The 12,622-nt window shown below is 39.8% G+C and overlaps 1 protein-coding gene across 6 annotated transcripts in view; it reads left to right on the forward strand.

Moving 5' to 3' along the window:
- TSPAN12 (tetraspanin 12) overlaps positions 1-12,622 on the forward strand; it is a 66,228-nt gene that overhangs the window by 36,977 nt on the left and 16,629 nt on the right. For 5 of the 6 annotated variants that reach the window (NM_001244673.1, XM_085004766.1, XM_085004765.1 and 2 more), the window contains 3 exon segments: positions 2,534-2,608; positions 6,520-6,627; positions 10,957-11,100. In NM_001244673.1, the coding sequence (NP_001231602.1) occupies positions 2,534-2,608; positions 6,520-6,627; positions 10,957-11,100 (327 nt within the window). 6 annotated transcript variants of the gene reach the window in all.

Below are 12,622 nucleotides of genomic sequence, written 5' to 3' on the forward strand. Positions count from 1 at the left end.
AGAAAATTTATCCAGCATACAGTTATTGAACATTTGGTCTTTTTGTAACATAAGGCGTGAATGCAGTATTGTTCATGTCGAGACATCTCTTCAGCAAAGTACCAAGGAGAATGTGGAGAAAAGCTGACTTGGAGTACTGTGTTCACAAAATCTCTTTTTCTTATTTTAAGGCCAAGATCTTCAAAGTCAGGTAATACTTGGAAATGAGATCTGAGTAGATTGAAGCTGATCAGGAATCCTGTATGTGCTGAAAATAAAGGGGCTTATAAAATGGGATCCTCTTAAGAAACCATTACTGTATCTTTTGTATCAAATTATTATTTTTAAACATGTTTGTCTAAGAGATTTTATAGCTATTATTTTCTTTATTTTGCATATGAAAGAAGCCTATTAAAACTGATATCAGTAATTTGTATTTTTAAATCATGAGGGATGGATCATGGAAGCAGTAGAAAATCAGCTCAAATTCCTGTCTCTTTTATTTTCCCCTTCCCTTTTTTGGCAAGAATTACGAGCAGAGAAACCCAGCATTTAAACCTTGATGGTGCACGATCCTCAATCAGTCCACTTTTTCCCATTTCCCTGCTACGACCCTCGTTCAGCAGTCTTTTACTTGGTTTCCCTAAGCACACGCTTGCTTTCCTATAAGTCATTTTTCAGAAAACAGCCAGAATTATGTTTTTACAGCATATATCAGACCATGTCACCTGCTAATGAATTTCGCTTTGAATAAAATCCAGAATTCTTTCCATGCTCACGAAGATCTGGCTCTTTGTACCTTCTAGTCTATCTGCTGCACCCACTGTACTCCCCCCACCCCATCCCGGTCCTGTGCTTTGGTGACCACTGAATTCTTTTTTTTTTTTTTTTTTGGCTTTTTGCCTTTTCTAGGGCCGCACCTGCAGCATATGGAGGTTCCCAGGCTAGGGGTCTAATCGGAGACATAGCCACCGGCCTACACCAGAACCACAGCAACACAGGATCTGAGCTGCGTCTGCAACCTACACCACAGCTCACGGCAACGCCGGATCCCTAACTCACCGAGCAAGGCCAGGGATTGAACCCGCAACCCCATGGTTCCCAGTCGGACTTGCCAACCACTGCGTCACAACAGGAATCCCCACCACTGAGTTCTTAACTAACTAGCTCACCCGAGCGGTGGCCTTGCTCTGGCTCTTTCCTCTTCCTAGATTACTTTCCCACAATCTTAGTAGCCTTGCCTTCTCCTTGACAGCACTGACTTTTTTAAATTACTGAATGAAGTCTATTACATTTATAGTGGCGCAACAATTGTCACAACCCAATTTTATGACAGCACGGACAACCTGAAGATCATCTTCCGAAGGCAGCCTGTCCTGATCCCTCAGTCCAAGGCAGCTCCCAGTTGCCTCCCATCCTATTAGTCTTCTTTCATATATTCTTTTTTGTTCCCCTCCCCCCCCACCCCCTGCACCCGTGGCATATGGAAGTTCCTGGGGCCAAGGATCAAATCTGAGCCACGATGCCAGCTCCTTTAGCCCACTGCGTCACAGGGGGAACTCCTGTCTTCATGTATTCTTACCTATTCATATATTATGGACCAAATATTTGTGGAGCACCTTCTTTGAGATGGGAACACAGTAAAGCTCCTGCCCTTCATAGAGCTGTCATTCCAGGAAGAGGAATAACCAGTGATCCTCACTGCCTGTTCCCCCCCAACCTGGCTGGCACTGTAAATGGAGGGGAGGGGTCATGGCAGCCGTGGCGTTGTTGGAATTCTGCCGGAATGAGTGAATTTTCAAAGAGCCCATTCTTTCTCACCCTTTTACGATTTGCCTCCAAAGCTGGAGAAGTGGCAAGGGCCAACCCGCACCAAGAACGCAGCTGCAGTGGTCTAGGTTTCTAAAATCTCTATGCACATGCCCTTTTTTTTTTTTTTTTATTTTTTTTTGTCTTTTGTCTTTTTAGGGCCCTACCTGTGGCATATGGAGGTTTCCAGGTTAGGGGTCGAATTGGAGCTGCAACTGCTGGCCTATGCCATAGCCACAGCAGCGCCAGATCTGAGCTGTGTCTGGAACCTATACCACAGCTCACGGCAACACCAGATCCTTAACCCACTGAGCGAGGCCAGGGATCAAACCCATGTCCTCACGGATGCTAGTCGGGTTCATTAACCACTGAGCCATGACAGGAACTCCAAAAATCTCTTATGCACATTCTTGAGCAAATCATATCATGCTGTCTTCTTTTTTCCTAATGTCTTCATTTGTAAGATGAGGTGGTCTTATCCATTGAGTGAATTAATCATGAAAGTATTTAATAAATAGAGCACTGTCCAGGGGACCCGCTTAGGTGAGCAGTAACTGTTGTCTGCAGATGTCTCAAAATTTGCTAAAATTGCCCCCATCTCCTCCGGGGGGAGAGAGCTCTTGAATATGTGCCTCTGGTTTCTTGTCTGTTGAATAAACAACACTGATAATATTGAGCTTGTCTCTCGTGACCATATTTTACTTTGATTCTATCCTAACAGTGTTCATTTTCTCTTCTTCTACAGTATTTTGGAAGTTTGCTTGTCATTTTCTGTGTAGAACTGGCTTGTGGTGTTTGGACATATGAGCAGGAAATCATGGTGAGTTCAAAATGGAATATAATCACAATCTGAAACAATATTCCCTCCGTCTTATAAATCAGATACTCTGGAGTTGTTGGCACATGGTTATTAATGTTTTTATGCTGAATGGTAACGATGGATAGTCCCAATGCTTCTGAAACATACCATTTTCTCTTCTAAGTCGAAAGCATAGTTCCAGAGCCTAATTGGTAATATTTCATTTGCTCTACTCTGATACGTGAACTTAATTCCACAGATTGCTTAAACATGGATATGATAGGCTAAAAATAATACATGTCCTAAAATAATTTCACCAGGTTCTGAGTATATAATAGGAAATATTTACATTTGCAACCGGACTTGAGAAAGCTTGAAAATCTATATAAAAACCTTCTAAGCTGCCAACTGCAGCTGCATCCTAATGGCTAAGACGCCTGCACCTTCTGTTTGCCATCAAGCTGAACCATCTTCCAAATTAAGAAATGTATGTGTAACTGGGTCACCATGCTGTACAGTAGGAAAAAAAATTGTATTAGGGAAATAACAATAAAAAATTTAAAAAAAAGTGTGCGTTAGAATGAAGGACAATAAGCATTTCTTAACCTTAAGATTTTACCAGCCATGCTTGGTTTGCCACTTACACTTCACCTCTGCTCCATTGAGCATTGTGACTTATTTAATGTTTGCTCGGTTCATTGGTGAAAATTGGGGCATTGATCATCAATGAGGTCCAGCATCTTTACAAGTCTGTAAAGCCTGTCTGTGTTCATGGTGGCAGATCAGATTTTTCCACTATGAGCCTCATAGAGTGATTCTGTTTCAGGAAGATGATGGTTTTTCCCACACGTAGTCTTTGGACTGCCTACCGCAGGAGTCACCCAGGGCAGTTCTTTAAAATGCACACGATAGGGCTCTAGGCCAGATCTGCTCAGTCAAAAGAGAGGGAGAGGCAGGGACCATGCATTTGCATTTGTGGCAAGTTCCCTGGGTGCGTCTTCAACATTTTAAAATTTAAGAGCTCTTAGGAAGAGAAGGAGATTCTTTAATATTTGTTTCTGAGCGGCGTTGTGGAAGTTGCGTAAGAAAATTGAAGACGTTTCTGGGACCGAAGCAGTTGTTAAGGATTCTGAGGTGAATCTGCTACTGTATGTGACACTCTGTTTGAATACTAAGTGGTAATTACAGACTAGTGGGTCCTCTGCATACTTCAATTTACATGGAAACGATGCTTTGGCACTGCCACGCGGCTGAACCCCTCTGAAAAACCCTGCTCCTTTCAGTGTATGACAACTCTCAGTAAGAAGAGAGAATTTATGGTTGCTTTTTTCTCTATTAAAAATTGAAAAGTCAGGGCAGGTTCTAACGAAATCTCCCATTAAAATGGGAATGCTTTCATCGCCTTTGAGAATCATATTTTCGCACCATCCCTAGAAGCTTGGTGTATTAAGGGAGTGAAAAAATAATCGGTTCTAGGGGCTCAGTTTCGGTGTCTTTCTAATTTTTTGTTTTGTTTTGTTTTCAAAAAACATGGATCTCTTTAACATTCAAGCAATAAATAGTAAATTGTGTAATTAATTCTTGATCTCCCCATCTCAGCTTTTGTGTTCTTTTTGGTCATTAAAAGATGTTTAGAAATGAGGTTGCTTTCTAGTAGATTTTTAAAATGGTTTGTATAGTGTTTATGTCATACTGATATTTGATACATCTCCTAGGTTACACCACATTCGAAGTGAATTAATTTAAGGTATCTGAAAGGAAATATTTTGATCCTAGTATAATTCTAAGGAACTTGAGGGGATGGAAAGAAATTTTAGATACTTTCTTCTATTCTGTGAAGGGGCGATCTGCAAAGTATTTTCTTAGAGTCGCAGTGGTCCTAGGTGGGTGTACGCTGCCATGTCAGCGGAGGGCACACGTCACTGTTTTGCTTGAATAAATCTTCCCCCGTTAAGTCACCAGAATAAAACAAGGGCTGTTTAAAAGTGAAGTGTGGAAAGTGGTCCTTTAGGAAAAAAGTTTGTCAGAGTTTTTTTTTTTTTTTTTCTTTTATTGCTTTTGCCCTAATAGCAGTGTGAATGAAAAGTGCTGTTAAAGTTTATTAGCTGCCAAATTTGCAGCACTCAGCCTTTGCATAGAATGGGCTTTGTGCTCTTAGCTGTTCCATGCAAGGAGCCAATACACGTGTGTTTTCCTTTATGGCCAGATCGGGGCATTTTGTGCCAGAACCTCCGAGATCGCCTCTATTTCTTGCCATATTTGGTCTCAGATCGATTGTGGTCACAAGGGGGAAACAACGTCTACCGATTTTGGCAAATAAATGAAAAATAAGACTGGTCTAATAACCAAATCAAGAGATTCGGCATCACACAACCTCTTGGCCCATTATTTCTGTTTTTCATATATGTTCACCTAGTCATCATTCCTCCTCTAGATAAAATCTGTCAATAATATTAACCATTTCAGATTATACATTTCTAGAGAATTTCTTTCACTTCCATTTATTTTATGTTCAAAAGGACTTGAGATAATAAGAATTTATGGTGACTAGCTTGAACTTTGGTTAGTTAGTCCTCTGAACTTTGCTTAAACCATATGAACACAAAATATACCCAGTTAGCTCATTATTTAGGGAACAAAGTTGTGTGCCCATGTGTTGGGGGTGTTTTCTATTGTACATTTCCAAGTAATAAAAAGAGAAAATTAACAAAGGAAAAAACTCCTGTGGCCAGGAGTTTCTCAACTACTATTGATATTAAGATTTTTAAAAATGAGATCTCAAAATAATATTAATCTTGAGTTAGCATCCAATTTGCTTGACTAAGCCCAGCCCGTGTTGCTTCATAGACCAGATGTGGAGGTCTGTCTGGTTAACCGAGAGTTACTTTAATACCGCATGTGTGGAGAGAGCAGGATTTGTCTGACCCCATTTCTCCTGTGGCACTGTTGACAAACATAGCAGGAGATGCTGACTAGATTTCTAGCGAACTGTTGTGTTGTGTATCTGAAGCTATGTCATGATTAAACATCTGTCAAAGGATGCATGGTAGGTGCCTTGAGAGTCAAGGCACCAAAAACTGCTTTAATTTCAGAATTATTTTTTCTAGCATTCTAGCATTTTCTAGAAGTCTAGCAAACCCAGTTTTTGGAAGGGTGTTTACAAGCTTATTCTAGAATGAGGCTTGTATGGAGCTGACCTCTCTCTCCCGTCTTCATTCTTCTCTCTTTATTTTAGCGCCATAATCTGCAGTCACTTCAAAGAACAATTTTATAGGATTATGAAATCAAATCCGATGGCATTTTTTAGCAGGGATGGTTGGTTATGAGGAGCTCTTCAGGCATATCTATGGGACATAGAGTTTCCTTGTTTTGTGATTTCCTTGAACTTGATATTGGCATTCAATGACTTCACATTATTTTGCTTAATATGAAGTACTTCCTCATTTAGTACCAAAAAATCTGCTGTGGAGATGGTTCAATAAGCGTTTAATAACCCCAAGATTAACTTAGACCACAAACAAATATAAATTTAAAATAATATTTGCCAGAGTTCCTGTTGTGGCATGGCAGGTAGAGGACCTGACGTTGTCTCTGTGAGGATGAGTTCGATCCCTGGCCTCCCTCAGTGTGTCAAGGATCTGGTGTTGCCACCAGCTGCAGCATAGGTCGCAGATGCGGCTTGGATCCAATGCTGCCGTGGCTGTGGCATAGGCCAGCAGCTGCAGCTCGATTCCATCTCTGGCCTGGAACCTCCCTGTGCTGTAGGTGCGGCCCTAAAAAGACAAAAAAAATCGTGTTTGTCAATTGCAGTACCTTCCAAGTATGTGAATGAGTCTGTGAGTGATCGTGTTTGTGAAGGTGTGAAGGTACATGTGTCTGAATGTGGCTATTTGCATGTTACAGTTGTTGATATTTTGGTGTTTTCCCTCCAGGTTCCAGTACAGTGGTCAGACATGGTCACGCTGAAAGCCAGAATGACAAATTATGGCTTGCCAAGATATCGGTGGCTTACTCATGCTTGGAATTTTTTTCAGAGGGAGGTAAGTGCTGCAATTTCTGAGGTAGAGGGTATGGAGTAAATGGCACACTCTCAGAACATGTGTTCAAAGCTTTGCCTTTGGTCATTTTCTCTGGGCTGAAAAGCTAAACCCGTGATTCAGTTACCACTGGTCTCGTTCCTTACAGAGAAATACTTCAAGAAGCTCCAGACCCTGCTTTTCTTCCCATGTTCACCGTTTCCCCTTCGCTTCACGTGGCTAACATCTATTTTTTAAAATTTTATTAGAGTATGGTTGATTTACAATGTTGTATCAATTTCTGCTGTACAGGATCAGACTCACATCTATTTTAGAATTTCTTAAAAGCCATTTTGCTAAACTACCATAAATTTTACTTTTTAAATGAGAATTCCCTGAAAATGACCCAAGCTCTATTTAAATAGATAATTTTTCATGACTTTTAGAACTATCTGTAATTTAAACATCATTTAAAATTTTAAAATAATGGGTCTCATTTGGGAATTAGGACTCAGTATATCATTAAAAGCACAAGCTTTCTAGTCAGAAAGACCTCGTTCAGATTCTGGGCTCCACTGCTTACCATTGCATGAGCTTCTTTAATTTACTTAACGTCCTTAAGCCTCAGTCTCCTTATCTGTAAAATGGGGTTAATAAAAGTACCTGGCTCCTCAGGGTATCGTGAAGGTCCAATGAGATCATAAGTTTGATCTCATTTAACTTATGGTTATTAACAGAAATGTTGCCAAGTTAGGTGCTTTTAGCTTTCCTTACCTAACTTCCCTCAAACACTGTGTCCCATCGTTTTCTCAAACAGGGATTCTATTTAGATGTTTAAAATCTGGTGATTTGAAGCTAACCATTAATTCAAGCCAGGTTCTTCTCCCAAACAGTTTCCTTGTGATTGGAGTGACACTCTCCAATGACCAAGTATATCTCTTTCCTTTAATGTCATTTAAAGTTGCACCACAAAGCGTTTGAGAATCAGTGTCTCGCACGGTAGATGGCCAGCTCTCTGCTCAGTTACACTGTCTTGGCTACGGGCAGAGGTTCAAGTCCAGGCTCATCTCCAAATCTGGCTCTTTGTGTTACAGTTGTTGAGATGGTGAAAATTATCATTGCAACACAGATTTCCTGTTTATTTAAATGCTTCCTGGCTTCATTTGTTTACTCTTCATTTATACTAAAAACAACATGAAGGGAAAAATAAGTGAAGCATTAGGGAATTTATGGTAAGCTGTGTTCAGCTACTGCCTAAAGCTCTTGATTTTCTGAGATTTGTGATGTAGACCATGCTAATCCAGGTTAAAAAACAAAAGGAGCTTTTTTTCCTAATGGTACAATGAGGGGCTCAACCTAAGTAGAGCACTGCAAGTAATAGCACGCATATTATTAGATTTAGATTTTTGTATGGTAAGTTCCCTCCACCATATCATAGGCCCGTTTCACACAGAAGGTGGTGAAGGTGGTGGAGACCTCTGGGCATCCTGAAAGAGGTTTTTTTTTTTTTTTTTGGCTGCCGCATGTGGAAGTCCCTGGGCTAGGGATTGAACCTGTGCCACAGCAGAGACCCAAGTTACTACAGTAACAATGCCAGATCCTTAAGCCACTGCACCACAAGAGAACTCTCTAAAAGAGTTTTTAAAAGCCCCTTGGAGTAGTTTGTCAGGGCTGCCCCATAACAAAGTACCACAGCTCTGGAGGCTAGAAGTCTGAGATCAGGGCATTGCTTTTTTTTTTTTTTTTTTTTTTTTTGGAGGCTTCTCTCGTCTCCTGTTTCTTCAGGTCATCTTCCTTCTGTGTCAGTGTTTAAATTTCCTCTCCTTGTAAGGACATCAGTCATATGCGATCAGGATCACTCTTATGACCTTATTTTAACTTAATTACTTCTGTAAAGACCTTATTTCCAAATAGAGTTACATTCTAGGGGTTAGAACCTCAAGGTGAATTTTGGTGGTGGGGGTGGGAGGAAAATTCAGCTAATAACACCCCATCCCTAAAATTGACCTTGTCAGGCACCCGTTTTCCTGACTCCTCATTCTGTGCAGTTCTGGGCAGGTACCTCACTGTAGTGGACTCTCAATGAAGCTCCGATGATGTTTATTTAATACCTTGGGAAAAACCCTGATGCTAAGAAATGAATTTACAGGAATTCTCTTGTAGCGCAGCGGGTTAAGGGTTCCTCTCAACCCGTTCCAGTTAAGCAGGACCCTTAACCCAGTCGCTGCTATGGCGTGGGTTTAAATTCCATATGAAGAATACGTAAAATGTTGGTGGAACTTTCCGGTGTGACCCCACGTTAGCAAGAGTGGCCGTATTTTGCAGTGTGATTTTAAAGGAGGCAGGAACACTCCAAGGAGACGTAGATCATCGTCATGTGTGCATAAGAATGGGTTTGCTGAGGGAAGTTTTCAGGAAAAATTTCAGCACCAATTCAGTACCTTCCTTTTTTAAATTTCATTTTGTTTTATTTTATTTTATATGCGGCCACAGCTGCAGAATATGGAAGTTCTCTAGGCTAGGGATTGAATCTGAGCCCCAGGTGCCAGCTTATACCACAGCCACAGCAACGCTGGATCTGAGCTGCATCTGCAGCCTACACCACAGCTCACGGCAATGCTGGATCCTTAACCCACTGAGCAAGGCCAGGGATTGAACCCACATCTTCATGGGTACTAGCAGGGTTCCTAACAGGAACTCCCAGTATCTTCTATTGATGAAGAAAAACAGCTATGTAAAAAGAAAAAGAAAAATCTCAGTTACTTGTTAAAAAATAGTGTTTGGCCTTGAACGTGAAATGCCGTAGTTATTTGGAAAAATCATTTCTGTGGAGCACCTCATTTCCTGACAAAGCCAGATAAATGGACTGTTCTATTGTGGACAGAGTTAGAATATTCTAAGAATGGTCCTTCTGTCATCAACCTAGAAAAACACACGTCTTTAGGAAATGAGAGAGCTAGGTTTTCTCTGTGTGCAAGGATTTTAAAAAGACTGACTTGGAAATGTAGGTTATGATTTTTAGAAAGTGATCTTTTTACTACACGTGTTTTTTATGGCTACTCAACGCCTTCTGTAAAATACATGATGTTACATTATGTTTGACTTAATTTGTGATGTTTGTGGCATACTTGTGGCTTTTAGAGCAAGTTTATGAAAGGAAAATACGAAAAAATATTTTTAAAGTTTCTTGGAAAATTTTAGTATCTCTCATAACATTGGTCACTCATCATTTATAGATTTTTTTTCTAATTTAAAAATTAGATCTTTAGGCAAATGAAAAACTGTAAAATCTTTTTTTTTTTTTTTGTATTTTTTGGTTTCATTTTACATAAGAAGTTCAGAATTCTTTAAAGGCTATTTTAGTTGAATTTTGAAATGGTAGATTGTGATATTTTATGATACAGTGTTGACCCTGAGCACAGACTGATCTGCTGGGGCTGCATCATTTGCGAAGCCAGTCACTCTTGGCAAAATTCCTCTCAGTGACTGCCCCATAGTCCTTGCTTTGGACTGTAAGGAAAAGTAACCCCCACCCAAGGGCAGAAAATTGTCATAGTTAATGATTTTGAATCTAATCTACATATGTCCTTAAGCAGTGTTTCTAAACCTTGGCCAGAGAAAGTTTTTGTTAATACTTCATCAAAGGAGACTTAAAAAAAGAAAAAGAAAAAGACAATATAATTTGTCTTAAATCCAACTTTATTTAAGCTAAAGACACACTGTTTCTTCTAAGATTATGGTGGTGGAGTATAAGGTTTGGGTTTTTTTTCAAGATTCTCACTCAGCTAAATAAAAATTTGCTGGCCAAACCTGTTTATATCTCAACATTTTTGGGAAATTTACCCGTTAATGAATCTGAGTCAGATAATCTTTGTGATGTGGGCTATTGGCCAACAAATCTTTTTACAGAGATTAGGGAAACTTTTCATATAATATTTGAATTTGTTAAGCAGTTAAATTGGTAACTAGGCAATGTGCAAAGAGATTGATCAACTGTTCCCTGGTGGCTAGAGGTTTAATATTAAGCATGAGATTTCAGCTGTTTGTTTCATTACCGTGTGCACTAACTTTATCCTGTATGATCCCTTGTGGAGGATCTCACATTTTGGGGGTGAGACTCCATCATGTCTGATCTCTTTTCACATGTTATGGGCATTAGTGTGCAGACTTGTTCCCTGACGGAGGCCTTTCCTACATTTCTGTCGTCAGTGTAGAATGTACATATATCATTAGGTGATGATGGTAGTGACTTTAGTTCTGGGTACAAACATTTAAGAAATCTAGCATTTAATCTCCTATAAGGTAAGAAAGTATTTTTGTAGTTTCTGAGCCTGACTGGTCTTTCTTTGGCAGTTCAAGTGCTGTGGAGTTGTGTATTTCACCGACTGGCTGGAAATGACAGAGATGGACTGGCCCCCGGATTCTTGTTGTGTTAAGGAATTCCCAGGATGTTCTAAACAAGCCCACCAGGAAGATCTCAGTGACCTTTATCAAGAGGTAAAGGCCATGTGTCATTAACTTATCATGCATAAAACTTTTCTTGCAATGACTTTTAAGTAAAGAATCAACAACATGCCAGGGCATTTTGCCTCTTCTGTCCAAATAAAAAGGATCTGATTTACAGAGAAAAAGGATAAGGATAAAAATCAGTATAAAAATCTGAATGCTAATCACATTTTAACAAAGAAAACTGGGAAAGAACTAGGGTTCGGAATTAATTGGATTTTGTATTGTATTTTCTAGAACCAAGCTCTATTGCCACCTCTTATGGGTGCTTTGAAAACAGATGCATGTGACTCACTCTGGCCATGTGGGAAGACAAAGTTTAGAGTTCTTGAGCAGAATATATATTTTAGGATTTCCACATAGATTAAATCATATGTAAGGGAAAACAAAAACAAAAACCAAAAAAACCTCCACTCTCCAGAGAAAATGCTGTCTTCAACTCTTCAGGTCCCCCTACTGGCTAATGATCATGATGTTCATTTTAGTAACTGATTTAAAGAAGTTAGGTGCTCGCTGGGATTAAAATCAGTTGTCAAGTGGCCAAGGAACTTTCGTACTTATGCTTTCTGGGAGAATTTATCAAAATCACCAGTTATTCCTTTGTTAGCAGAAGCTTTCCTATTCCCAGAGATCCTGCTGTGGCGCAACGGGATTGGCAACCTCTCTGGAGCACTGTGATGCGGGTTCAATCCCTGGCCTGGCACAGTGGGTTAAGGATCTGGTGTTGCCACAGCTTCGGCTTATGTCCCAACTGCAGCTTGGATCTGATGCCTAGCCTGGGAACTCTATATGCTGGGGGGCGGGGTGGTCAAAAAAGAAAAAAAAAGTTTTCCTATTCCTTCATTTTTTTTTTTTAAGATTGCTTTTCAATCTTTATTAGCAGGAGAAATTAAAATCTAGAAGTACCCCATTTCAGTAGAGTAGCCAGTAGCCACGTGTAGATATTCAAATTAAAGTTAAATAAACTAAAATTTTCATTTCCTCCTGTGCGCAAGCCACATTTTAGGTGCTCAAGAGCCACTTGGGACTAACATCTCCTGTATAGGACAGCGCAGATATAAGACAGTTCCATCTTTACAGACATTTTGCTGTAGTCTTGATCTAGCATGTAGGTTCACCATGTAAATCAGGTGAAAGGGAGGCTGTTCAGGCTGATGGCCTGAGATCATTTCCCAGGCAAGTATATAGGTACCACAAATCATCTTAATATAAAGCAGCAATTTATACCAGTCATAATACAACACACACACACGTACATACATATATGTTCTTCTCTAGAAATACTCCTATCCTTCAAAACATTTTTTAGGCTGTCTGCCAAAGTCAATTGTGGAATTGCACAAAAATCAGTTTTATTAGTTTATAGTGTAAATTAACAAATGTGAAGAAGATGCTGGATTACCCACACAAATGTTTGATCTGATTCATGTCTTAGATACAGGTAACTTTAGGCTGCTAAGAAAATTCATGCAACGTTTAAGGATATCCAAAAGAAAGTGTTTTGGGCTCCAAA

This window comes from Sus scrofa, chromosome 18 (genome assembly GCF_054392235.1).
Source record: "Sus scrofa isolate SSC_HxYL_T2T_F1_AM1 chromosome 18, Sscrofa_HxYL_maternal_Yorkshire_Landrace_v2.0, whole genome shotgun sequence".
In the NCBI taxonomy this organism is placed as follows: Eukaryota; Metazoa; Chordata; class Mammalia; order Artiodactyla; family Suidae; genus Sus; species Sus scrofa.